General features: G+C 43.6%; 1 protein-coding gene and 1 long non-coding RNA gene across 9 annotated transcripts in view; one reads left to right on the plus strand and one right to left on the minus strand.

Annotated features, from left to right (window-relative positions):
- Window positions 1-835: 835 nt before the first annotated feature.
- Window positions 836-14,069, minus strand: LOC111858987 (uncharacterized). Its single transcript, XR_002841717.2, has 3 exons — window positions 13,954-14,069; window positions 2,529-2,582; window positions 836-1,786 (listed from the first exon to the last, which is right to left on the minus strand). It is a non-coding gene; the product is annotated as an uncharacterized lncRNA (long non-coding RNA).
- LOC111858965 (B-cell lymphoma/leukemia 11A-like) overlaps window positions 12,387-27,855 on the plus strand; it is a 39,911-nt gene continuing 24,442 nt past the window's right edge. Inside the window, exons 1-3 of one of the 8 annotated variants that reach the window (XM_023841247.2) lie at window positions 12,387-12,755; window positions 14,711-14,728; window positions 17,159-17,506. In XM_023841247.2, the coding sequence (XP_023697015.2) occupies window positions 12,701-12,755; window positions 14,711-14,728; window positions 17,159-17,506 (421 nt within the window). In that variant the 5' untranslated portion in view covers window positions 12,387-12,700. The other 7 variants (XM_023841222.2, XM_072709542.1, XM_023841231.2 and 4 more) reach the window with 7 other exon arrangements.

The following is a 27,855-nucleotide window of genomic DNA, read 5'->3' on the forward strand; positions in this document are numbered from 1 at the left end:
CCTGGCTGGTGAGCATCTCACTGTAATCGGTACACATGACAATAAATTTGAACGTTAGCTTGAAAGTAGTGTAATTTACCTTCCATAAAAGTGGTTTAAATATCGGGTATGGTTCATGGTTATAATGAGATCCATTCAGGATTTATCTTTCATATCACTGGGACAGAACCTATCTGGGAATGCTACTTGAATTCAGTTTTTTATTTCTGTGCCTCAGTGGTTAATACTGTGGTTCCACATCCCCAAAGTCATTGATCTGATTCCTGATACTCCCAAAGTATGGAAGCTTGTTTGTAAGCTCACGGTTTTGCCCACAATGTGTGAATATGTGCCCTGAAATGGCCTGGCTTCCCATTTGGGATATTTTCCTTCCTTGTGTCCAGTGCATCCTGGGATAGGGTACAGTCTTACCAAGACCGACTGCTGGGTAAGCAGTTATAGGAAAGCAGATGGATGCTTCTCAATGTAGCCACAACACAGAGAACAGTCCCAAGTGTGCCTCAGATGGATTTAGTGGTTATTTTCAGGCCAAAAGGGATGAACAGCTTTTATCTTCAAGAACATCCGTAACCTTCTCAGCTTCAGTGATCCATAAGCCATATTACTTACCATATTTCATTGATACCATATATATAAATGATAGGTACAAATATTTATTACTTATTTACTACAGATAAGGCAAAAATGATGCCATCTTTCTTTGTGTAGGACCAATAGTCATAGTGTGAGCTCAACCCAAACATAGAGAAACACAGACTCTTTGCTCGTCTGTCAGTTAATGCATAATAGATTTGCTTACAGTTCTTTTGAAATGACCAGATAGAAACCAGCAGGGTGAAACAATCACTTTTATTGAAAGTTCATTACATTGTCCTTATTTGTTTGCAATACTAATCTAATAAATAGATGACATTATATATAAAACCATAATGCACATATGAAGAGTAATGCTTGGAAAAACATACTGTGTGTTTATAATCAAAATTCATGCATTGAGTTGGTAATTTATTCTTATTATCTGTCTCTTAATTATAGATGGTCTAATTGTTGCTTTTATTTAATTTTACAGAATATGCATTCTCAGTATTGGTACATCTGCAACTTTGAGAAATAAATGGTTATTATATACATCAATATTTATTAACGATGACTTTTAAATTAGTTTAATTACTTTATAAGATTTAACATTTTTCCCAATTATAACGTAACTTGTAAAAGTGTAAATATGACTTATACACAGATTTAAAGGCATGGATGAACACTACGTGCACATTTTTATTTAAAAAAAATCAGTCAGGTGGGTATGTATAATTATACTAGATGTCGACTTCTGGCAGCCATACAGATTCTGCATTCTGTCTAGGTTTTAGGCTTCCACTGTCATGTGATGGAGAGCATATATACCATATTATAGAGCGATTGACCACCTATGATATCGAATAAAGGGTTCATGAAATGTATGGCGTACATGTTTTTGCTCTTGTGTGAATCGTCGCGCTACCTTCAATCAAGCACTTAAAATTTAACTTTGAATAGACACAAATACCTAATAATATCTAGAAAAAGTGTCGATCCTCTCCTGGTAAGGGATCCGTGACTTCTGCCGGTGATACTCGGTCTAGCTGCAATGCTGGCGAACCTGGCGATGCACACACTCACCAGCGGATTCAGATCAGATGCACGAGGGAGAGGCCTTAAACTGAGCTCGCGCCCGCTCGAGGGGTCCTTGGAGGCTGCCCAAACGCTCGAGATGGATTGTTTGCTGGGGGGATAATTCCGATGCACTCTGCAATCGAGCAATTAGAGGTTTGTTGTTTGTCTTTGTTTGCACCCCCCGCCCTCCCAAAAAACATACACATACACCCTAGTGCTTACAGCATGCTTCACACATCGATTATAGTGAAATTTCTTATGTTTAAAGGCACAAGCTTTGCAGTAAACTTATTGCTTCCTCAGGCATTTTCTGCGTTTTTCCCTACAATGAATCATTAGAAGAATGCAAAGGTGGAAAAAAAACAGCTCGTCTATAAACAGAGCAGAGAAGGCACCAATAATACTACAATTTTCATGCAGTGCGTCTTACTGCGGCCTATTAACCACAACACCGTGCTTGTAAAAAAGAAAATACCAAAGACACAATTTGACAAGCTCACGGCACTAGATCTAGACGTTTAAGTTTGTTCGACTTTTAAAAATATGGTTATGGCAAAGCTGTCTTTTTAGGGAATCCCCCCTAAAGGTAATGAATAATTCACTTGGATAGGTAGCAAAACACTAGAAAAGCGGAGCGACTACGACCGTCAGGAAGCGTTTTAGCTGAGAGCCAAGATCGAAAGTGGGAAGCGAGGGTAGTATCACCGTGTGAAGCGTTACGCTCGGTGCTCTCCGTGGTCCTGAATTGAATAAAACGCGGTGCAACAGGAAATATGCGCTTTTTGATCCCCATGTTATATGGAGGACAAACAATCAAAACTGTATAAAGTATAACTTCGAAATATATACATTTTAACCATAAACTTAGATGTTACCTCAAAACTGTTAGCATCTCAATCATAGTTGGCTGGAAGTTTCAGGCGGTGTTTCTGTTGTTGAAGTAAAAAAAAAAAATCCAAATTATTCTTCCGCCTTCTTTGGCGAGCGATACATTCAATTGTTTAATCCTGCTCTGAATCGCATAGTTAGTTATGTAACGCTCTACATTTGTGACTTGTACAAAAATTACCATTAATTAGGCCTAGGGCCTACTTTATTCGTTATTACTCGACTGTCAGTGTAAATACGATTATTCTAAATTACCAAAATGTACAGGTAGATTAATTTTCCTTACCAGACTTGGTAGGTTCTTTGACAAATGTTGTTTTCTGTGGCCAGAAATTGAACAGACGTGTACAACATTAACTAGTTTTGAATCTCTTTTTGTCTGATATACAATTAATTTTGTGAAGTGAAGAATTGCTCCCATCTAACAATACAGATGGTATCAAGCGGGCGATGATGTCAAATCCGTTTTTAGTTGGCGCTAATAATTTAAAGCAAATGAACTAAATACATAGGCAGTTCATTAAATCATTAAAACAGTCTGGAATAATACTCTCAGAGTCATTATAACGCTATTCCCTAGTCAGCGACGTACGCTTGCCTTAAGCACAGTTTAATCAAATTAGATAGCAAGCAATGTCATGGGCTTTCGCCTATTGGTATTCATTAAAAATAAATTTATCACTAATCTCTTTAAGGTATGTCCCATTCGCGCGAAGGTAATGGATGCCTTGAAAAAGTATAAATAGTTAAATAATTTACTTACAGCAGTACAATAGTGAATACGCGAAATATTTTAAGGCATTCGTTATTTCATCTATTGAATGCATAGCAGTATAAAAACACCACAAGACACAACACAAACTGTTTCGACTTTGCACAATCATTGAAATGTACTGCTTTGTATTCTAGAATTACTTGTTTATTTGATGACAATCCCAGGAACTACTGAATTCCTCAAGCTCCTAAAACAATGATATATATCATGACGATGTCGAATTAACATTAGCCAAGTATTTTTTCTTAACCAGAATATTTTATTGGTCTTAATTATACAGTCTTTTTAACTTGATTAAGATTTGACGTATAATGTTCATATAGATTTTAGGTTGCAACAGTAAATTCACCGTTTTCAATTCAGTAGGCTGCTTACTGGTTAAAAAATTCACTAAGGATAAACAGATAGATAGTGATTTTTTTTTTGGTATACGCAATTACAAGATTGACACAGAGTCTCTGAATTAGCTACTGCAAATCCAACAACCACTCCTCCATTTGCTCACATTATATTAATTTTTAATCGTTTTCTTTATCAAGTTCATCAGTGATCTAATCTAAATCTAAAATATATATTGGGTGTGTTGCAGTGTGTATATAGTTAACAACAACAACAATAATAATAATAATAATAGTAATAATAATAATAATAATAATAATAACGACTAACACACCCCAATATGTTGGTTTATATTCTGACACTAGAGGGAGCACTTAGGCTGAATGCACCATATACGTATACTGTAACCGTCAGAAATTTAGTGAACTACGAGAAATATTTTGGTCATGTGAGCGGGAAGGGGATATTAGGTTGAGCTAAATAAATAATAAAACGCACACAAAGAATAAACCACGGAAAACATCTAATGAGTATGGTCAAATATTTCAGTTCACATATTTTTATTCAAGAATAGATTGTTTTGTTACAAGAATCGCTTTATTTATCGAATGCATGAAATCGTCGATTATTCGAGATGGAATACACCTGTTAATTTTTTACAGTATGTCATATGAGTTTGTTGGCGCAATATAATGTTGAAAAATGTTACAAACTTAAACTAAATATAATTAAATACCAAGAAATAAAATACAAAACTTGGTCTTCGTCTTCAGTAATCGTTCCACATGCAACTAGCAAAAATGAATTTGAATATTTGGCAAGTACAAACATTACCCGCATGTAAATTTAATCAATTGCAAAATGAAAAAACTAATGAAAATTAAATCTACGAGAATCATCATTCAAGCAGAAATATAGTACTGAAATAGCCCACTTATAAAGCGTTAAATGGATGTATTCATTTTGAGATAGGACGTGCAGTAAAGATATCTGTACACCGGTGCAACAAATATTTCATACAGCTAATTTACAGTTGACTGATTAATGTGAAGAAATCCAACATTGAAGTAAACTCTTTATGTCTTTATAATTCACGCTCCTGTTAAATACTTTACACATTCTTTTAAACAGTAACGGCGTGACCCCGATTGATCTGGTTGCATTTTTAAATATTCAAGAAAAAGTAATAAAAGTGCGTATCGTTAAGTGTGCGTCATAATATTGCGTTGCTTTTTATAAAATGTCTTGTGTTGTTTTTCGTTTGCTTCATTTTTGAGGTATTTTACGAGTAACACGTAAAATAACTTTATAAATAAGGTCCAATATTCGTAATTATAAAATCACATCTTGTCCATGATTTTCATGGGCACAAGAGCACTGTCTTTATACAGTTAGTTTATACTGTCTTTATACAGGCAGTTGTCATGTTTTCCTTATATTGGGAATATTAATAACATGACATACATCTAGGAATCCAAACTACCTGGAAGAATAATACAAGCATTTTTCAAGCTCACTAGCGATTCATTTTCATGTTTGACCTGAAGGTGGCACCCATTCATTACAATATAAAATACTAATTAAAACTTAGACGGAATGCATCTACAGGAGAGGCGTATACAAAGCAGAAGACGGATGAAATCCTGTATACTCTGCTTATATAATTTACGGGGACATACATTTTACACATTTCACCTCCAAAAATGTAACTTCCTTGTTTTTCCAACTTGCATTACCCACACGCAAAGTTATACTATCCATAGGTCTGTTTGAAATGGGATATTAAGAGGCTTTTGGCATAGAGATGGTGCGATATTTCGCAACCCTGACTGTAACTGTTTAAAATTTTAATATGCTAAAATAAAACGGAACTTATAGTTCAACGGATAAATAGCTGGTGTCCCCTGTGAACCATCTTAGCCGTCTCATTCATCATCATAACAACCGTTTAGTGTAAAATTAACAACGACTTAACTACTACAGCAATAAACATGGTCACGCATTACCAAAGATTGATGAAGATTGCGCGGAGCATTCCACAAACCTTACGCGAAGACAGGCCACAGACACAAACCTGTCTGTGTGGTTGGCTTGTGTCTACGTGTCTGAATATAAGCAGAGACGTTGTGTACCTACAGTTTATGCTAATACAATTTACTGAAAAATACGCCCTAATTAACCGAAATGAGACACAAACACACAGTACACCGAACAGATACAAATGTCTATATATATATATACATACACACACACATACATACATATAAAAAGCCTAACCAGTTCTGGTTTATAATTTCGCCCATAGCCAAGTAATCCCTTTGATTATATCTAATGCCTGCCAAAACCCAGATGGCATGGTAACCCATCTCAGAGGGTGATAATGCCACATTGTGAAATCTACCCATTAATATTAATTGTCAGCCTGTGAATCTGTCTGAACTACTAAAGCTTGAAATTCCCCCGAAAAAGACAGGGCCCGACTTACAGGGGATTGTAGAATAATTCCTGTTTTTTTTCCTCCGTTTTTTTTTTTTTTTTTAACAATTCACTGTTTTTTTCTACAGTGAAGACATCTCACTGTTCTGTCCAGCAGCATGCAGAGGTTAGTGTATGAAAGCACTGTTTTCATTTTCATTAACACGGAATAACATCTACCTTGGCTCATCATCACATCTACAAAGATAGTGAAGTCAAGATGGTCTGTTCGTAAAAACCCAAGCAGGTAACAAAATAAAGGCCGAAAGTAACAAAAATGGATATACTTTTTGGCTAATTATAAAATTTGGTGCGTTGGAGAAAACAGCATCGACAAAATGCATGATTATTGGACCCGCAATGTTATGATACCATTTTAATCTCTTCGGTTGTAGTTTGCAGGTGAAACGAGCCTCGTTTGTATTGACTACATGACTAACTATAGCAAAGTTAAAACCGAGAAAAGTAAATGGCTTTTGAATGTTTCCTAAACTAAACACTCACTGTGATTGGCCCGGAGCAAATTAGACGGCGACAATAAAAATGTTGGCATCGGTATCTATGGGAAGCTTGGCTTGGTATTGTAGGACTAGCGAGACGGCCAGAGTGATTTAATTCTGCCATGAAAGGTCAGTGCGGGGTCTGGCAAAACTCACCCCGTCGCCTTCCATTTGTTCGCACGTCAATACTTCGGTACAGGCCACAAACAAACTAGTGGTTTGGAAGAGCTCATTGACCATTGCGTTTGTCAACAAAATGATTTAGTGCCTGCAATCGCCCAAGTGCCGTGAATACCAGATTATTATGTACTGTTTTTCCCTCATCGGATTGTGAATAAATCCGCAAGAAATGTCACACTAAAATACGTCTTTCACAGCAGAATTTAAAACACTTGTAGTAGCAATAATATCCCAGATTAGAAGGGAATTTATGTACACGATGTTTAAGGATGCTTCCATGGTTTTGTGTATATTGCCATTTTTGACAGATCGAACAGATCAGTGTGCATATATGCCCGGTATATCCAAGAAAGCATTCATAAGTTACAGAGACGTAGAAATCATTGGCCTGAAATCAGCTGAAAAAAGCAGCGGTGTCTTCTCTTACGTTATATGGAAGACGACTGTAATCCAGTTTCGGACAAAACAAACATGAAATGAAACCAAATGAATTCTCTATACGATTACCGAAGTAAGAAATCAGCATGAATCCTAAGAATGTATAGAATTCCGTAATGTTACTGAAGACTGAAGAGAATATGGTTAAATATGTTTATTCGTTCATTCAACGTTTTCACAGAGTAAAGAAACCCAGATAAATTTAATTCCTCAGAGCTGGGTTAGGTTTCTTTTCTTTAATAAAGGTTCCGATAACGAGAACTGACAGGCAGATCAAAATAAACGCACCAGGCCTGGAAATTGCATGCGGAGGAATGGCATGCTAGACGGCCCTGCCGAAAGTCCCATCCGAAAGACTGTTCAATAAAAAATCAGTTTAAATGGTTATGGGCTCCTGACAGCAATGTAACGTTTAAATTTTACACATGTTTTAACTTTATAATTAAGGCGGAATATAGAAATAGTAACACCTAACCTAGAATGTATGTCTCAATTCATCCTTTTTCTCATGTCACGTTTTATGCGAGGTGGTGCCCCAATGTGATTGAGAATTAATTAACAACTTTGGTATGACAGGCTTTTACAATTTCTAGTTAAAAACCAAAGGAAAATCCAATAACGACGCGTTATTATTCAGTAATGTTAGTTTGCCTCAAGGTTATCCAATGACATATACATACTAGCACACGCACGAAAGCGCCGTATCAACGTAAATATACATATTTAGCCTGCTAAGAAATCTAAAGTGCGGGGTTGGTGTATGGTTTTAAAAATACCGTATTGTTAAAACAAAGCAGAAAAAGATAACCCACAAACCAGCGACCCAACAGAGCAGATGAATAGGGAAAGGAATAATGAAAAAACGAAGCAGAAGGAGAAAAATGACAAAGTGTTGAGCGCTGATTTATCACACGAGCCCCTGGTCATTTCCATATATTGAAATGCGCCCAAGCGGCCAGTCAGTCAATTTTCTCCGAGCTGCTGCCCGCGGAAGGCGGGCACGTGACCGTCCCGCATTCCCTTCACTCTTCTTCCTCTTCAGGCGATATTTATTTATTTATTGTCACACATTTGTTGAACTCTCACAGAATACGACGCGCACCGTCGGGCAGCCGGACATTAAACTCCTTTTATGGAATATTATCCCTAATCAATCTATGACTAGAAGGACAGTGTAATTTGCCTCTCCCTATTCTTAAGATTGTGCAGTCGTTTGACCATTTCCTATAGGAATATCAGGCAAACGAAACAGCAACGCAGCCAGCATCACATAAAATGTTTTACTTCCGAACGGGACGTGACAGCGTTGCGGTATTAACATGGTCAGTTAAACACATTTTAATTCCCCCTGTCCATCATTCATCTCACGAGCGAGTCCCTTTGCGCGCGCACACGTGACAAAAATGGGTGATACATGACAGAATGCTCAGGTTCTTAGATGGATACTCCAATATATTTAAGAGCGACTGGGTGATTTATGATTGCATCAGTCCCACCTTCGTTTACATATTGAGATTCGCCTTGTCCACGCGAGGTTATGGCTGTCGGGGAATCAACGCTATTGAAGGTGGTGCTTTGATCAATATTGACTGTAAAGGAAGAAAGTAAATGGGAAAAGGGGGTGGGGGACGCTTTGTGCCAGCAGATGGAGAGGGGTCTAGGGAGAGGTCAGGGTTAGCGCTCTCTGCTATTGAATCGGCCGCAGCCCCCGAGATAGTTCCGCGGCTGGGAGGCATCTACAGGGCTATTCATAATCAGACCGAGTACAATATAGGCAGTCACAGAGCAGGGCGTCATCTGAATACGAAAAATGTCATTACTGTGATACCTTATACGCAGCGCACGTGATCTCAGTAGAATGTTTTTTTTTTTTTTTTTACAATAATGCGTTTGATGTTTACTGGTACGTATGTAAGTAGCCTGCCGTGATTCATTAAACACGCAAGATATACAACTTCATTTTCAAATTCCTCTTTAGTTATAAAGTGTGTAAGGAGTGTTTAGAGAGTATAAGATGGAATTACTCTCTTCGTTATCTGTTGCTCGATATTAATCATTATTAACCCTGTTGGGAGTTTCAGTGTCCCTTACAATGATACCTTTGGATGCAGCCAATTCAGTAGGTATATGTTCAAAGATCTTGCACTTGTCGTTTTTTTTTTGCGTCTCCCAACGGGGATAATTCTTGGAAAAGGGAAAGCTGGGGCAATATTGTCGTATCATTGTGTTTTTCTATACAAATTGTATTTCACGATTTCTACACGTCATCAGCATTCATTTGCATTTCAGAATTGAGAATGAGGGGGCATTTTTGGCATATAATTCAATAGATTTTTTACATTTAATTCAATAGATAACAATTACTGAAAGCGCCATATTTCTCACTGGCGTCTAGAATGTTCTCAGCTCTATTCATTTAATTTTCCCAGAGGCACATATATGGGGTACAAGCCTTCTTAAACACCTTCGCCTGTATACAGCGGTTATTTTTTTTACAGATTACATTTGTCGAGGTCTAGTTTTTGAAGCAACAGCAAAAGAGGGGAGTGAACTTCACATCTCAGTTGCCCTATATTGCTTTGAGACGTCCTCTTATAAGTGGGGACATCCGTGCCCTTGTCAAAATCAGGCTGAAAACACTTTCTGCTTAGCGGATGTCCACGTGTCAGCTTTCACAACAGTTTAATATTTGCATTAATTTCGAATTCAGCGTTTCTTTCTAACCACTTTATATGCCAATATTGTAGATCTTCACACAGCAACAAACTCTTGATAAATCATATTATGAGACAACTTAGTTAACTGATAAAAGCTGCTCCATGCTTGGACGTAGTTCTGTAAGTTTCGAACATGATACATTGGCGATAAAGGATTAGTGATACATAATTAGTGTATTTTGTTTACACCAGGAAATGTCTCTTGTAGACACACACTGTTTATTACTTAGAAAGTTCCACGATTCTCAGTTAGTTGTTGCCTACTCGTACATACAAATCGATGCACTGCCTTCACGGCAAGTTTTAAGAGTTTCAGTTAATTATAGTGTTCTATAAATGAAACAGAGAAATACTTTACAGATCACTGTGCGTACGTCTTTTTTGACATTCTGCAGGTGAAAACAAATATATATATATATATTTTTAAACCGAGCTAAAACCAAGTATAAGCGCATTTATTGTCTCCTGTTCTGTAGAATAACTTAAATGTGTGGTTTCAAATAACACGTATACTACGCGGGGAGCCGATTTTGGGGCGTTCGGGTCTGGAGTACTCATACTGCAGGAACTCAGTGCTTTAGATTATACAAAGGTATTAATTTAAATTATGCACGAAATGCAGCTCAGAGATTTCATGTTTATGGAAAGCCGAGAGTGGTGTACTAAACTTATCCGCACGACATGCGACAGAAAGGACCGACTCGATGGTTTCAGTTGTCAATGAAGAGAGCAACGTAACGATTCGCGTAACCGCAAATGATGAGGGAAAAAAGCATAGATGTACGCTTACAGGTCAACCGGTTCGGGTGTCTTTTTAGGTAATTATATGACTTTAACACCATAAAATATACGGCACGACGTAAATTACGAAACGGCCATTAATATTACATTTAATTACATGTCGTATATATATCATCCATACGAAGTGAAACCACAATGAACGTTTTAATACGGTTTTGTTATATTTTATTTGTTTAATAATTGATGCTGCAAAATGCACTTATTTTTATCCAGGTGATAAAAGAAGTCCCAGGCCGCGTACAACAGCAAATAGTAATGCATTATTTTTGGCATTAACGTTAGCAGATTACATTGCGATGCATACGCATCGCGTTCATTTATTTCCGCCAAGTAACGCAAGAAATCCTCTAAGCCCTCCCAACTTTGAAGCCCCGCAAAAAGCACAGAAAGAAGACACCGCAAAGCACTAACACACCGAACTTGACCGGGAAACGGATAAACTGACCTTGACCCGGCAAATATTTTCACTCACTCACTGTTCGCTTTTTTTCTCCGGCGCCCAGTTTCATCTCCTCTTATTCCCTCCATATAGCTCTCCCCTTCCCCCGCGCTGTACCAGTCCGCGTCTACAGCTCCTGGCTGCTGCAGCACGGCAATCCGCTCCTGTGATTCACTCACTCAGCCACTAGTGCAGTCGTAGTTTTATTACTTGACTCGAGTGTTTTTCACCCCGTCTCATTTCGTAGCAAAGCAGCTGCGATCATGTCATCGCTTTTGTTATTTTCCTGGTGTCTCTTTAAGGTGTCATTATTTAGTCTGATCAGACAGTGTTTTTTTTCTCTCTTAAATTTCTATATCCATTTCATGAGTATATGTACACCCCCTCCTCTGCCCCCCCCCCCCCCACATACCGTCCCAACCTGAACACATCTGAAACTTATTACAGCGACCTCCTTCCAGGGGGCTGATCTCTTGATCTTTAATGCGCTTTGTTTAAAACAACGCATCTATACCACAACGGTCGGGGCAGCATAATTTCGCACGCATTTTCTCGTGAACTTGAATTTCACTCGTTGCTTTTCACTCCCTCGCCGTTCTTCCCAGACACTTTTCCCCCCACATGATCACCTTGTCTGACTATACCTTTGCCTCCCTTCCCGTCACACTGTCCAACCCCTCTGCCCTCTTACGGAACCTGTCTGTCCTGTTCAGGCAACCCGATCATTTCTCGCGTTTGGTTTCGTTTCAACGTGGCTTCCCCTTTGTATGTCTTCCACAGTCACCACTTGACTGTTTGACCACCGTGTGTTTTTTTCGCTGCCACTGTGTTACTGCCCCACATCCCCGATCAATGTCCACTGCGAATTGCTTAGCTATATGAAACGCTTCGCCCGCCCCCCCCTTTAGTATTAAATGTCCAGCCCCCTCGAATCTCCTGTCCATTGGCTTTTCTTGGTCTGTTTTCCTACGTCCACCACTACCCCCACCCCCCGCCACACCACTGCACATTGCTTTCATTAGACAGTTCCCCCCCCCTCTCTCTCTCTCTCTCTTGCGCGCTCTCTCCTGTGCCTCTTGTCCGGCCCCCTGATCTTTCTGTCCATTGGCTTCTGTGGGTCTATATTTCATGTCCAGCCCCTAATGAGTGTCCATTGGTTTTTTTATTTCCATTCCCTCCTCCCACTCCCCGGCTTTGCCCTGCCCATGTTTTGTATGTCTGTGTCCATCCATCTCCTGACGTTCAAGTTCGCGGGGACGTCACGTCCGCACTTGAACTTGCTGCTCAGGGGGGCTTTTGCCATTTTTTCATCTCTCTCTCTCTTTTCAAAAAAGCCATGACGGCTATCCCACAATCCATCTTCCCTGCGCCATCTTTGTATTATTTCTAATTTATTTTGGATGTCAAAGGCATTGATGAAGATATTTTCTCTGGAGTCTGCCTTGTAACCCGGCTCTCCCGATGTGAACCGAGCTGAAAGCCACCACCGACCACCATGTCTCGCCGCAAGCAAGGCAAGCCTCAGCACTTAAGCAAACGGGATTTTTCGCGTAAGTAGAATAAAATTGCAATTTACACTCCTTTTCCACACTTTCCTCCGGCACGCGGTCATATCTGTTCGGTAAGGAGCGAAAGCTGTAACGAGGAGCGCAATTCTTGGTGAATGCACGCTGGACACTGGACTGCAAGGATCGTGGTCAAGTGGACTTCAGTGAAAAACGTGGAGAGAAAAAAAGATTTTCATCTAGGAAATGCATCTAGGAGTGCCTTCCCTTCATTGCATTTGAGCAGAAAAAGTTTTGCTTTTTCCAGCATGCAACCTTTTTATATCGGAATACTTTACAGTCCGAATTTCCTAACGTGCATATACCTTGGCTTTAGTGCCCCAGTAGCCTCAGCCACTTACGTGCATATGCGAAGGTAGGGTGCTGCTCTTGGTATGCGCGCTTGAGGTATTTAGGATATCTAGTGGACTATCCCGTAACACTCTCTATTTAGGATCCGGAGAGGATTTCCCTCCTCTCGTACTATTTTTGGAAGATTTTCAAAAAACTGGAAGTGGATTTTGATTGGGAAAATCTCGTGTTCGACTGTTTACAAGCACCGCGTGCGCGTAAGCCGCTGCCAACAGTGTGAAAAAGCGGCGGAAAGAAGGAGAAAATAAACCAGCATTTTCGCTTCTCAGATATCTGCACGATCGGTAGTGAATCAAGCGGAATGTTTTGCATTTAGTCTGTTGTAAGGTGTTATTTTCGAGAAGAGAAAATGTGCGTAGAAGCGACTCCTGTAGTAATTGGAGGTGAGATTTCATAAAGAGCAACAGGAACGCGGTCAGTATTTTGCAGCTGGTTTTTGTTTCCTTGCTTCGCCGGCTCTTTTTCTTTAAAAATAAACACAAACGCTTGCATTTTACGCATGCACGAAACTGGGAAACTCGCCTTCTTTATCATTCAAGAGGCGTCCCGATCTTTTTCACTTATCAAGCCAGCACAACGCTGTTTCACAAAGCCGTAATGTTGTTACTGACTCGTGTAATATTTCTTGTATCTAGGCCTTCTATACATATATTTAATTTAATTTCAAAGACACGATAAAATGCTCGACTGGAGAAAGAATGGGGTACTGATAATTCTACCCTCGATGCTGCTCGTTGTTGCGTACGGGCGGATTTGTCCGAATACGGTACTTCGTCTGTTATACATACGTGCAAGGGATAATTTCCGAAATCGCAATGGCACTGTAACTTACATATATCGTAACGTTTCCGTGGTCTGTGACCCGTGTTTAGAAATGTTGGTCAGGAGAACAGGCATCCTTCGCAAGTTGCGGTGAAGTCCCGGTTGTGCGTGTCTGGGCTTCGTCGCTAGGAGGCAGAAGACGATCATAAACTGGAAATGAACTTGAACCTGATCAATTTCAGAGCCACCTCAATCTACATATTCTGACGATATGTTTGGAATAAAAGGAAACGTATAATACGAGGTTATGGCTCTTTCGTTTCCCCTCCTTCTTACTCCCCCCGCCTCAAATACTGTGCCTTTCTATGAGTATTTAAGTTAAACGAATTCTCACAAAATTGTCAACGTATTGTGTACCATATGAGTATCTTTAAATGATCTTTAAAATGTTAAATTGCTATCAGAAGCTTGCATATTCTGTTCCTCAGCAAGAAAAGAAACGAAAAATCGCTTTGAATGAAAGACAGACTATTTTGTAGCTATTTTTAGGTGAATGTTGTATGCAAAACAATTCACATCTTACTGTATGCTAAAAGACTGCTTATGACGACTCTTAATTTAAGGTTAGTTCTCATATCTTTTATACAATCGTCAATTTAAATGCAATTATATTAATTTTTAAGTTGAGGCTTAAAAAAACAACAGACTGTATAGTTTACTAAAATTTAACTGAATGTGTTTTCATTTTCTAAAGAAAGAAAGGAAATAAAAACCAATAGCGTTTTTTTTTCTCTCTTTCAATCTTTTAAATGCATTGCGATCCAAAGACTGGAGAGCGCAACTGTGTAAGTTGCTCCTTCTTGGTTTTGATCTTGGTTTTATTTGCACTGCATGTTACTCACGATTTTGTTTTAGGGATGCTTGTTCAATGTGCACAAAATTCGCCTTCATTTGATGATGCGCGTCTAATCAGCTCCATACAAATGTACTGAATTTGTGTGTCAGCACGGTGTATTTTGTTGTCATATTTTATTTTTGTAAATTATATTTTGGGTGTAAATATTTTAAAATCAATAGCGTTAATACCAGCTGTGCATGTCGGCATTTTTTCCTTATTAAACATTAACGCTAATCAATTTTAAATAAGATGAATAATTAAGTAAGAGCTTCCTTTAAAATACAGGGTTAGCAGCCATAAAAAATATTTGAAAAAAACAACAACAAATCTAAATGTTTTAGCATATATTGGCCAGCCATAGTTAGTTGTTTTTAAGCATGCATACGTAAAACGAAAAAGAAAAAATAAGTCGCCTAAAACGTGTCAAATTAGAATTTAACTAAATTATTCGTTCGTTAATTTATAAACGTAAAAATGTATTAGCAGTTTTTCCCCAGTGCCCCTCCAAAAATTAGTTTACTTTGAAGGGGGCTGTGATGATATCGTTTTTCAGTAACACAAACAAACAAACAAACAAACAAACAAACAGCGACCAACGCGGGAAAAAAACATCCAGTGTGGCCAAAGAGAGAGAGGGAAAATAATATCATTCATCAAATACAGGAATCACCTGGGATTAAAAGGAGATCCAATTCCACAGCCACTGATGTGGTCAGTGCTGGGGGGTCATCCCGGAGCTATTGTACGCAAACCGAGAGCCCAGCTCATCGATTATGATTATCTAAAGCGTCTGAAAGGGCAGAGGTGTTGTATAACCCGCAGAATTCCAGTGTCTGGCCTTACATGAAATTAAGCATAGGAATTTTTCACGTTATCTCAGTGTCCTAGTTCGGGTATCGATGTCGCGTGGCGTTGCTCTATCCGAGCGATATCGCCTCGCAGGCACGTCTGGGAGCTAGTCTACATACGCCCCTCAATATGTGGTCTAGGTTGGGCTAAAATAAATTTAACCTCAGTTCATAAGATCCCAGCACTTTTTATCAAAAATCTGTCCCAATCAACGCTGAACTCAAATTAAAATCTATTTTTTGATTCTCAGTGGTTTTAAGTTCATTAAAATGTGAAATTGGCAGTTTAGTAAAGAAGGTCAAGTTGTTTAACCATTAGGAGTGCTTTCACCTCTGTACAGTATGATTTCAGTTAAACTGGGCATTGACTGCAGCCACCGACATTAGATATGCATTTTCCTTCAGTGCCTTTAAATATCTCCTTTGAAATGTTCGTCCGATTATCGCAACCCCTAGCTCGGGAGCTATAACATACGGCTGGGTACACGTTTGTAGCTGTTAAACGATTGAACATCCTAATCCGGGATCCTCTGTAAACCACCTTTTCTTGCAAACTCGTTTCCGGCTGCGAACCTGCAAATAAAAGTAAAGCGCGAGGAAAGGATTCAGTGATACTATTTTCGTAATAAAATTCACTGGGTCTTCCCAGCCTACACATGTGTTTAGCACATTTTAATCATTCCTCTTTTAGACCAGGACGTTCGGAGTAAACGAGTGAGAGGGAGGGAGAGAGAGAGGAAGAAGAAAAATATTTTAAAGGAGGAGTGCCTGAAAGCAATTTATTTTAATTCGCATATCCCGCGTGGGTACTTAACTGCAATTTTTCTATGCGCGCATCATACAATGACCGTCTTGTCTGTAAACTGGAGTATGTATTTAACATATAAAAACTTTATTTAAACAATTCACTTTTCTTCGGGAACTTTTTGCAAGATTTATACACACTGGTCCGCAAGAATTCAGACAACGCCAAGTAACACCTGCATAGCAATACATGATAAGGGCATGCGATTCTGCTTGTCAAATAACGTAAAATTATATTATGTGGCAGTGCTTTAAGCACAGCAATATTTGTGAGATTTAATTTTTGTACTCAAAAACAATAAGGAAAAATAGGCTAAAGTAACAGCTGTAAGTTTCCCGCAGTGTAAAGCCCAGTGCTTTAGTCCTTCTTCAGTCGTTCCCAGATTTATGACTTAAGAAATTCCTTGCATCAAATGTCAACTCTCTAAGTAGGAAGCGGAGGATCAACGCAGCGTATTAGGATATTTACACTTAGGAGGCCACTGTTGTCTGCTGTTTAAAACAAGTTAAACAGACTATAAAAACAAGTTACAACCGTCCAACCGCTGCTCCGGAAAACGGGCCAACGTTACACGCGTACGTTTTTTTTGTTTTGTTTTTTTTTTGGGGGGGGGGGGGTGATTATGGCTCCTTGGTCCTGGTGTCTGTTGTGAGTGTGTAACGTTTCCCTTGTCTCTTCTTTTCTCTGCCCCCCACCCCCTGGCCGGCGACCGCGTGGCGCACAGCCGAGCCCCTGGCTGCAATCGTCCCGGAGGAGCAGCCGGCGCACCAAGGGCTAGCACAGGTGGCTCCCGATGGGGACCAGGACCTCCTCACCTGTGGCCAATGCCAGATGAACTTCCCTCTGGGGGATATCCTTGTTTTCATCGAGCACAAGAGGAAACAATGCGGCAGCAACCTGTGCATGGACAAGCTGGTGGATAGGCCGCCCTCACCCCTGCTCCCGCCGCCCCACGGCCAGCTGCGGAGATCGTCCAACCCAGTGGAGGTGGGCGTCCAGGTGACGCCGGACGACGACGATTGCTTGTCCACGTCCTCCCGTGGAATTTGCCCAAAGCAGGAGAACGTACCAGGTAAGCCAGGGCCCCCCAGTCGGTGACGCGGAGGCGCGTGCGCGTGCGTGCAAGCGAGCCGGAGGGGGATCTGGCGGATGACGGCAGGGTGGGGGCTGCTGTCTCGGAGACACAAGCGGCCTGGATCCCGGCGGTTCGCGAGGAATCCAGCTGCCTGTCTGGCGGTAGCGAGGAATGCCGGGCCCGCTTCAGTTTGAGCTGTGAAAATAAAAACCATAACGAGGATTTTTAAAAGCTGCAAATTTAACTCAGCCGTGTGTTCACTTCAAACTTTTACGTTTTCTCATTCTGGATAAAAGTAGCATAAAGCGCTTGTCTGAGGAGTGGGAAAAATCAGATGAAATATGGATTTTAGTCTGGTAGTGTAATTGCTTACCGTAAATTGTTAGGATTATTTATTTATTTAAGAAAATATTTTATTTATTTACTATCAGGCTGAGGGCACAAATCTTTACATTAGTGTTTAGACATTTTCCGCAGTGTTTATCTTTGCTTTAATTTATTGTAAGGTATATGGTCCGGTACTGTCCAGTAGAGGTGAAATGGTTAAGTCAGTTCATTGTCCATCCCTAGATACATACAGTTTTTATTTATTTATTTATTATTATTATTATTATTATTTCACCGCAGTAATCAAATACAACCCTGTGGCAAAGTCACACTCCAGACCTGGACTCTGAGTTGCTGTGTGTGACTGGTTAGGCCAGAGCAGAGTTAGGGTGGGTCACCTCGTGGGCACAGACAAGGGCTGCCCTTGTGGAGAGGTTGGTGAGCTTAGGGGCCGGCAGGGAGGTGTGTGTGTGTGTGTGTGGAGGGAGGGGGGGGGGGGGATGTTACCGGGGAAGCTGTCTGCAGCAGTACGTCGTCCCGGCCCAACGAAGGACGTGGTTCCGTGCAAAGCGCCCAGCTCTCAGATGTGGTCTGGACAGATGTGTCTCCATTTCCTTGTGGTCACATGGCAGCCGCATCACAGGCTGTGTGAATGTGGGACTGCAGACTCTCGCTTTCTCGCGGGGAAAAGGGGAACAGGAGAAGAGGAGAAGGCTTTCGATTATTTTCAGTTGTCAAGGAAAAGTAATTTATTTAAGGAAACGTAACGGCACTAATTATTCGTTAGAGTTTTTCTCTCTCTTTTTTTTAATTATGTTGAGCTCTTTGTGGTTTGACTTCCAGCAATAAATAAAGAAAAAAAACAGGGAGCGAGGGAAACAAAGAGGAAAACAAGAAAATTAGTCACTCCGTTGTAAACAACCATACGAGGAGTCGTCGGAGCGGAGGGGCTTAAAGTGTGATCGGTGAGACGCTGAGTGTTCTGGTTCTGGGACAGCGGTGTGCGTTTGGTGCCTATTCAGGGGCGGCCACACACAGGTGTCTGACGGCGGGTTTTTGGCCCGTAGAGGAAGGCGGCCCGGTGTGAGGGGATGGCCGGGGCTGTGTTTTTCTGGCCGTCTGGGCCGGTGGAGTTTGTGTGAGTGGCGTAATGGGGATTCGGGCCCCTGCTGCTGTCAGATCCCGTTCAGAGCACTTGCGGGATGTCAGTGGGTGCCGGTATTGACTGGGGTCGCGGCCGTTTAGTTAACACCCCCCCCCCCACCTTGTTTTAAAGACAGTACACAACCCGTGTAAGCACGCTATCACACATACTCCTTGGCTCAGTCAGCAGCTCTGTGCGGTTATTAGGCTCATTTACATTATAATGTGCAAGGGGTTCCTGCGATAGCGTGGGGTCGCGGCCCGCCAGGCTGTGTTTATTTATAAAAAAAAAATTTAAAAAACGTTTGGTGGGAAGTCCATGGAGATGGGATAACTCCCCCGCCCCGGGCCGTCGGCATTAGAGGTGTGTTAGGATGTCATCGTCCTTTTGCTCCCCAGAACCCCCCAACTAGAATGCGGGACGATAGCTGGTCTGGTGACTCGTGGGATCTCGAACATTCTGAGGCCTTCTTGGGGCTCAGGCAGGTCTTCTGAGGGCCCCCGCTTGCCATCTCGCCACACCTCTAGGAGCACAGCGACCTGGTGTAAAAGACACAATGTGTTATCATTAACTGTTCACAGAATACGGCCTTATTGTGACCTCTGTTGATATTTTTCTTATTGTAGTGTATTCCATCCTTTACGTTATTTTCACGTGATTCTGTTTTCCTTGCGTTTTCATCATGCGGATTATTATGGGGGAGACAATGGCAATCAAAGCAGCTCTGGTGTTATGATTAATGACATGCGGTGCCGCGCGGATGGGGGCACACGGCAGAGCCCTCCGCCATCCCAGAGCAGGGCCACATTGCCAAATATGGCGCGGAATTGGCGTGATGTAACAATGCTATTTACATATTGGAGCGGCTCTGTTCTGGGGTGACGAAAGGCAGGACCTGTCACGGCGGAACGGGGTGTCCGGCAAAGCCGTCCCGGGGGGCCGTGCGGCACCATCACTGGTTCAGGTTCTTTTTTGGGGGCTAGGAAAAAAAAAGCATGCTATTATTTTTGTTTAATTCTTTTTTTGAGCGCAAAATTTAGGAGACTGAGGTGTACAGGTCAGGTGTAAGATGTCCGTTTCCAACAGGGATGCGCAAAACTTGTAAAGTCGCAATAAAGCTGACGTGCGTCGGAGTCTGCCACTTTCTCTCTTCTTGACGGATCGTTTTTGACAGGATGCAGGAGAAAAAGAGGGAGAGGGAACAAAAATACACGAACGCTACGTGGTTATTGCCTGCGACCTCCCGTTTGAGGCACAACGCCCAAAAAGATGTCAGGATGACGGATTGGATTTGCGTCGGCCATATAACGCGGATATCGGTTCGCAGCAATGCCCCCCCTCCCCACTCCCCGCACCACCCCCCCCTTTCTCCTCCACACCCAATTTGCATAACAAACGTTTTCAAGTCCTCAATCGCCGTGGCGTCCCTTTAAAAAAAAAGAAGCAGAAAACCCAGACCGTCCTGAAATAGGCCCCGGCGATTAGTCCAGACGAACGCTGCCGTAGCTGTGCGTAGCCAGGCCTTGACGCGGATAATTGTTTTTTAAATGCCGATGTCAGGCTATTCCAAGGATGGCCGCATTGTCTCGGCGACGGCTGCGTAGTCGATAAATCAGGCTGCATTCAATTATATCGGGTGGCTAACGGTGCTGTGCGCGGGACGCGTTTTACATCTGTGGCTGTATCAGGGGATTTATTTTGATTTTTGTCCCCGTGAGACAGTGGTCCTCGTTAGCTAAGCGTGCAGTTGTCTCCTGGCCCGTTCCAGTCTTCAGTGATGTTGAGCCAGAGCTGTTGCGCCAGCGGCAAACGTTTGACCACAAAACGTGCAATGCATTGTGGGAAGTTCGGACTTCTTGGGGCACCCGCGCGCGCGTGTATGATGGCATCTGACCAGCATCATGCAGCGTTGGAGGAAAAAAGTTAGGTCACTGTCCTGAGTTGACAGCGGAATGTATTTTGTTAATGTGTCAACACTGTCTTTTTGTGTGGTGGTGATGCTGTTACCCCACCTCTTCCCTCTAGTTTCCATCCATTTTGCTTACTGGAAACTACAATCTGGACTAATAGCTTTACAGGAGGTCTGTATTTCCCCCCCCCCACACCAAACACCTGCTTACGGTAGGGTCACATGCCTGAGGATGGCAGGAATCACCCCAGGACAAGGTTGGTGATGGCCTGCTGAAATCCCCTCAGAGTGTTACCCCCCCAGCATGATGAGACCTGGCTTGCATGGTTCTATGCAGGACAGGCTGCTGGGGGGGGCTGCAAAGCAGGCCGCTCTTCTTTATGCATGTACAGTTCAGTGCATTATTTTCTGCTTTCATTTTGAGCTGGAACAAATTGGCCTTTCGAGCTTTAAAGCACTTTGGTGGATTTTTTTTCCCAGACGTTAATTCTTTTTTTTTTTTTTTTGTCTGAGGCTGGGGTAGGAATGATGCCTCCCATACCCGCCCATGCAGGAGAGATTGATTCAGATGCCCCCGATGTCGATTGCAAATTTGGTGGATTTCTCTTCACCTTTACCCCCCCACACACACTATAACTCAGAAGGTATGCCTTTTGTGTACCTGCATTCTGTGGAAATCTGCCCGCTGAAACAGAGGTGCTTAGTGGTCTGCCTTGCCTGACACCGTGCCACCCCCGCCTCCGCCCTGCCCTTACCCCCCCGTGAGAGACTGGTGCAGTGACACACACCCTCTGTCAGCTACTCACTCTCCGCAGAGGGTCCACTAGGCAGTTTTTTCAAATCGAGGCTTATCGCTCGTCGTTTGCTTCCTCATTGGAATACGCATAATCCAGGTTGTTAGGATTTGTTTGCTCCTTCATTTGTTTGTTTTAATTTTTAACACCAGTCTGGTGTTCCAGTTTACACGGGGTGTGGGGGTGCAGCTCTGGAATGGGGATTAGGAGAGGGGGGTCTGTGTGAGAGTGCGTCACAGGCTGGGGTCGGGAACCGCAGATGGGGGGGCCCTTTTTTTCCAGTCCCCCGTATTGAGGTGGAGAGGCAGGTTTGTGCAAGTCACTCCCCCCCCCCCGCTTCACTGCGGAGCTCTCAAATTATGTCTGATGTTTTATAAAACGTGTTCATAAAACTGTTTATACGCTACAAAGCTTATTTATAAATCCCAGCGGATTACAGGCCGGTGGTTTATAAACACGGCCGCTGGGGGGTTTTTTTGTGCTTGGGTGTGTGTCTGCGTGTGTTTATGTGTTTGTGCATGCATGTACGGCATGATTACGTGTCCGTGCACCTATGCCGGCATGTGTATGCGTGGATGTGTGTGTGTGTGTGTGAGTGTGTGTGTGTGTGTGAGTGCGCACGCTGTTTGCCAGGCCTTCTTTGGCATGGCCCCCAGAGGGACGTCCTCCAGTGTGGCTGCCAGCCCCCAGTCCTCCTCTCATGTTCCCCCATCACCGCTGCACTGTTTCCCGGCAACGTTGCTCTAACGACCTGCCCGGGACCGGCGGCGTGCCGGGAACACGGAGCGGCACCTCTGCCCGCCGCCCTCCTTGTCACATGTGCCGCGGTGCTGTGCAGCATGTTCACACGCGCCGGCGACTTGGTTCAGCGTGCTGGCGTCCCATGAGTCCTGTCCGTCGCTGAGGGCCATCACTCCCCTAGATCCCTCCTGTGTCGACTTTGTAGAGAGTGAAGCTGTGATTTTCCCCTGAGGTCAGAGGTCGGGGGCCAAGCTCTGCTCTGCTCAGTTTTGTCATGGCTGGACTGAATCTGCTTTGGAGTATAAACTTGCCTTTAAAGTTTAAATTGGTGGGGTGGTATTTTTTAGATGCGTACCTCCTGCTTAGCTAAACCCCCCCCCATGGGGTGCCGAGGCCCAGTCCGCGGGGGGATTTGCTGGGGGTGCCCAGGACGGCTTTGGCGGTGATGAGAGCGGCGTGCCTCCCTTTCCGGAGCAGGGGGGTTGCTGTCGGGAAGCTTGTTGAGCAGGATGGCTTCCGCTGTGGAAACGCCGGCCCGTGCCTAGCTTCCTGCCCCCCCAGGGGGGCAGGGGGGTGGGGAGGGCAAGCGCTTGTCATGGAGCTCGGAGGAGCTCAGAGTCTGTTTCCTCATAAGGAAAGGGGACATTTTGCTGTGTGAGGTTTTTGTGTTTCTCTGTTGCCTGTTTTTGAACATTATGGGTAGTGCAGCTACTAGCAACTGCAAAAGAATAACAATCGAGATTATATTAACATGATTGTAATTGCATAAAAATCATACATTATAATCTTTACATCCTTTATTCATAATATATAAATGTACTAAGAGTATTTAGTATTGGCAAAATAAAAATAATTACATGAAGAATATTACTAAATTTTGTAATATTTATTACAAAAATAAAGACAATTACAACAGAATAAACGTAAGGTGTTAAAATATGAAATATTAGTTGCCAGAATGTATGCTGAGTTTGTGAAGCCTCAAGTTGTCAGTTTTTTTGTTTTTTTTGTGCTTTTCAGATCAGCTGCAAATACAGACAGAAAAGTTCTGTGTGCAGGCCGACACACACACACACACACACACACACACATGCTCAAGCATTAAAAAAAGCGCCTCACTTCCTGACTGAATCTTACTAATAATTTACTCTGCCTCATTTGAATTTTAAGCACTTCTTTAATCTTCAAAGCCTAAATTGCTTTATGAATATGCATGATGTGGGCAGACTTTAGTTCATTACCTAGTTGTAAATTCTAATGACCATTAGGCCCTCTCAGTAATTGCCAATTGTTTTGCATTTTTGATTGGCCTATTACCATGTGCATTCACAGCACATCAGCAGAGGCTGTCAGGCAGCCTGCCGGGGGCGGGGGGGGGTGCGGGGTAAAGCGGGTGGAGGGGGAGCTGGGGGGAGGGCCGACTGGCATCGGGGAAAGGTGAAAATAGTTTGTACAGCTTAGGGTTTTAGCATTTCTGAGTGGGGGGGTTGGCGACACGGCTGTGGGTCTCGACTGACACACCCGGCAAACGGCACTCTACTCAGTCGGGCTTTTCCACGTTGGACACCTCTGGAGCCGCCGGGAAATACACGCTCATCTCTTGTGAGCGTCCAGATTCACGTCATAGCTGTTTTTTTTTTAGGATGGATGGATGAATGAATGAGTGCATTTAAATAAAATTAGTTCACACTTCACCGTCGCCACCAGGCAAACACTGACCGATCATTACAACCCGAGGAACACACACACACACACACACACACACACACACACACACTCACGCTGTCAGCTGGCCCAAAGAAAACATCTAAGAGGAAAGAAAAAAAAGTACAAATCACATGAACTCTGTGGAAGAATCCTTGTTGGTAGAGAAGTCATAGGAAGGCCTTAAAAGGTCAAATAAATGCATTTGCAAGTGATAATGAGCTCAGACAATTAAAAAGAAAAGAGTACAAAGCACATGCTTGGATGTTGTACTGTCCACCGGCGCCGGTTGGGATTTTGCCCCCCCCACCCACCCCCTCTTGTTGTTTTTGCCCCCCAGTCTTCACCAGGCACTGAGAGCAACCTCCGCAGTGTACATGGCGATGAAACGGAATTCATAATGAAGGAAAAGTAAGTTGTGCGGAGAACGTTTGGCTAACGGGGGGGGGGGGGGGTCCCCGTGGACCTTGGTTACCTCCCCCCCCCCGCCCGCCCCCCCAGGAGTGTGTTGGCCCTACCCTGGCTTTCGGCATGCTTCAAAGCCCTTAATATTCTGCTGGGAAACCATACCCAGAGTGCCGATGAATAATTAAGAGTCTGAACTTTAAGCTGGGAGATGAACTGATGGGGGAGAATGTATAGGATCCATAAGCGGGGCGTTTTCCCTCCGTTTGCTTGTTCGCTTGTTCGCTTGCTTATTTGTTCGCTCGCTCGTTTGTTTGTAAGTTGCCGCCTGCCTGTTTGTAGACATGCGTGGTGCTGAAGGAGATGGTGTCCCCTAAACCGTTTCCCGTGCCCCTCCGACATCTTCTCTGCTGGTCCCTGTCCAAGGCCATGCATAATAGATTCCTCCCTCGCTATCATTTTCTCGATGTAATTGCTTCAGTGAGATATGAGGAAATCTAATGGATAATTTAGCGTTTCAAAACGGGTAAAGAAACAGTAAATGTTGGTGGACACCCCCCCCCCCACCCACTTTCTCCCCGCTGTGTCCATCGCACCCTGGTAGCGGTGGCGACAGCACAGTAATGAAGTGCGAGCGGCTGTGAGCGCGGCGTGAAAAGGTGCCGGGGTGTCGTCGCGGCTAATGAAGGGGAGAAGGTGCGCTGTATATGGCAGGGTGGCGACTTGTGAATAGTAACGGGGAAGAAAGGAGGACAGATCGCATTCTGTGCCTGTTTAAATAAAGCATCACTTGGCCATTTGAGAGCAAAATGCGGACGTCAGGTTCAAGCGGGAGTGTGGTCCTGAAGCGGGATGCCGTTTGAGGCCCGGTGCCTTAACGCAGCTTAATGGCTGAGCTTGCGATGCCGTTTCAAAGAATATTCTGCTTTGAGAGTCGCGTAGCTGTCTTTCCTGTGATTAGAGGGGTAGAGAGTCATGCACAATGCTCTCTCATCAAGTAGAGTAGACAGATGACACTGGGGAGAGGAGATTGTCTACCCGTGACAGAGATGTCCTGAAATAAGGTTTCTGATTGGTTGTCCTCATTGGCAAGGGTCATGATTGGTCGCTTGACCGTGAAGTTGGTCAGTTAGGCATCTGCCTCGAAGTTATCGGTTGGCTTACATTGGAGGGATTCGAATGGTGGCCATGGGTGTCTGTGTTTTGGACTTTGACAGAAGCAGACGGCTTATTTACGCCTTTTGGGATGGTTGGGCTCAGTGCGTGTACTCAGCATTCCTCTTGAGACATCCCCGAACTCTGTTTGTGCAGATTAATCATAGTCAGATGTTTGTGTGTGTCTGTGTTTTGCTTTTTGTTTCGTGCCCTTGCGCCAAAAGTTTATTTGCCTGTGGAATAAGTGCCGTGGCTGTTTTCCTGGCCGTACTCGAATATCCTTCTGTGTTTTGGTTAAAGTGCCCCTGGGAGGTCCAGGCACTCCAGACTGATTCACAGACCAGCATCCAAGGCCCGCCCAAAAAAGGGAACCTGTTTGCTGTGCAGGCAGGCGGGGCGTGGCCATGAACCCAGTGCAGGGCCGCTGAGAAACGGATACCGTCCGAAAAGCTTGGCCTGCCAGAGCGACTGTCTCTAAGCTCTGACAGACCGCTGCTCCTCGTTCCGTGAAAGCCCCCAACAATGTCGGGAGCTGCTGTCCATGCTCTGGGGCCGTCGTTCTCACATGAAAGGAAACCTCAACTCCATGCTGTAGGCGACAAAATTAACACCTGGGAAAAACAGCCCCATTTTTTCCCTTTCCCAGTCAGGGACGAATTTCCAAATCAAATTTTCTCTTTTTGTGATTTTTGTCTTTTTTTTCCCGCCAAAGCATTTTTCCCGCTTGCTCTCTCTGGCTGCCTTCCCTGTTCTCAGGAAAACCAGGCAGGACGCGTCACTGCATGCCTTGAGCTGCCAGTGGGCCCCTCCCTCTTCGGGGGGCCACATGCAGGCATGCATTTATTTATTTACTTAGTTACTTAAGACTGAACTTGATCTTCTCTGCCCATCGGTTGAGCCTGGGACAGGGCAGGTTGGGGGAGGGAGGGGGAAGAACCATGGTGTTGAGGGGTGGGGCTTCAGCCTTGGGCTGGTCAGGCACAAGGGGGGGGGGGTGTAGGGGAGCAGTAGGGGCGGGAGCACAAAGGGAAAATTGTGCGTTGGAACCGACGGCTGTACATGGCCTCTGCGCGGACGGACTGGTTCAGCCAGACAGGATGATGGATTGCTTTGTCAAGGGTCCTTGGGTGTGCCCTGAACTTGAAGCACTTTGTTTATCTGGAATTGAAAGGGAAAGGCAGGGGAATAATCTACGCCTGGCTTACAGAGGCCTGAGAGGGAGGGGGGGAGAAATGTGAATGGAAGGCGGGTGGGGGGTCAGAGCGTAGGTCGGCAGCTGGAGGAGGGGTAGGGAGCCCACGGTGGTTGTCCATTAACAGATGAACTTGGCCGAGTTCCAGCTGTTTGATGGGGCTGTGTCACTGCCTGTCTTTCTTGGTCTCCCTCTCTGTCTCTGTGCCTCTGTTCCACCTCCCCCCCCCCCCATCTCTACCTGAATGTACATCAGATGCTTCCAGGTTATTTTCTGGCTCGAAGTGAGAAATGCGTCCCCCCTGCCCCCTGCCTGCCCCCGCCATGCCAGAACCAGTACAGACCGGTTGGTTAGCCTTGTAGTCGGTCACTGTCATCAGTCCTGGTTTGAAAGAGTTCTTGAGAGAGAGAGAGAGAGAGAGAGAGAGGGAGAGAGACAGTGAAAAAGAGGGAGAAGAAAAACTAAAAAGGAAACCTTCTTCTGATGAAACCAGTAACCTGAAGGTCTCGGACAATGAGTTAAAGAATAAAGTCACATGACAGGAACAAGGGGAGAGGGCATATTCAAGTGAACAAGGATTTATATAAAAACTCGAGAAAAGTTAGCCAGAGATGAGGGGGAGGTCAGTGTCTGAATGGACTAGCGAAGGCTGGCTAAGTGACAGAGAAAGGAGGCTGTGGCCTCCCCTCCCTGTCTTCTTCGTTACCTGTCTGTCAGCCCCACCCGTGCCATGTCCTGCTTCACTTGCCAACAGCCTGCTGATATATGAACTGGTTAGCCGCCACGGATGGAGGACAGCATCGATTTCTCTATCTTCCAACTTGAAGAATGGCTATTGAACCCTTGTCTGATGCGGGTCGGGGACGTGCCATTCATCACCCCCTCCCCCTCCAAAAAGTCTGGGCACGTTCCTTCTAATAAAGGAGCTCCTTTAACTGCTTCCTGACCCCCTTCATTGACGTCCAGGTTCTGCGG

This window comes from Paramormyrops kingsleyae, chromosome 3, assembly GCF_048594095.1.
Source record: "Paramormyrops kingsleyae isolate MSU_618 chromosome 3, PKINGS_0.4, whole genome shotgun sequence".
NCBI lineage: Eukaryota > Metazoa > Chordata > Actinopteri > Osteoglossiformes > Mormyridae > Paramormyrops > Paramormyrops kingsleyae.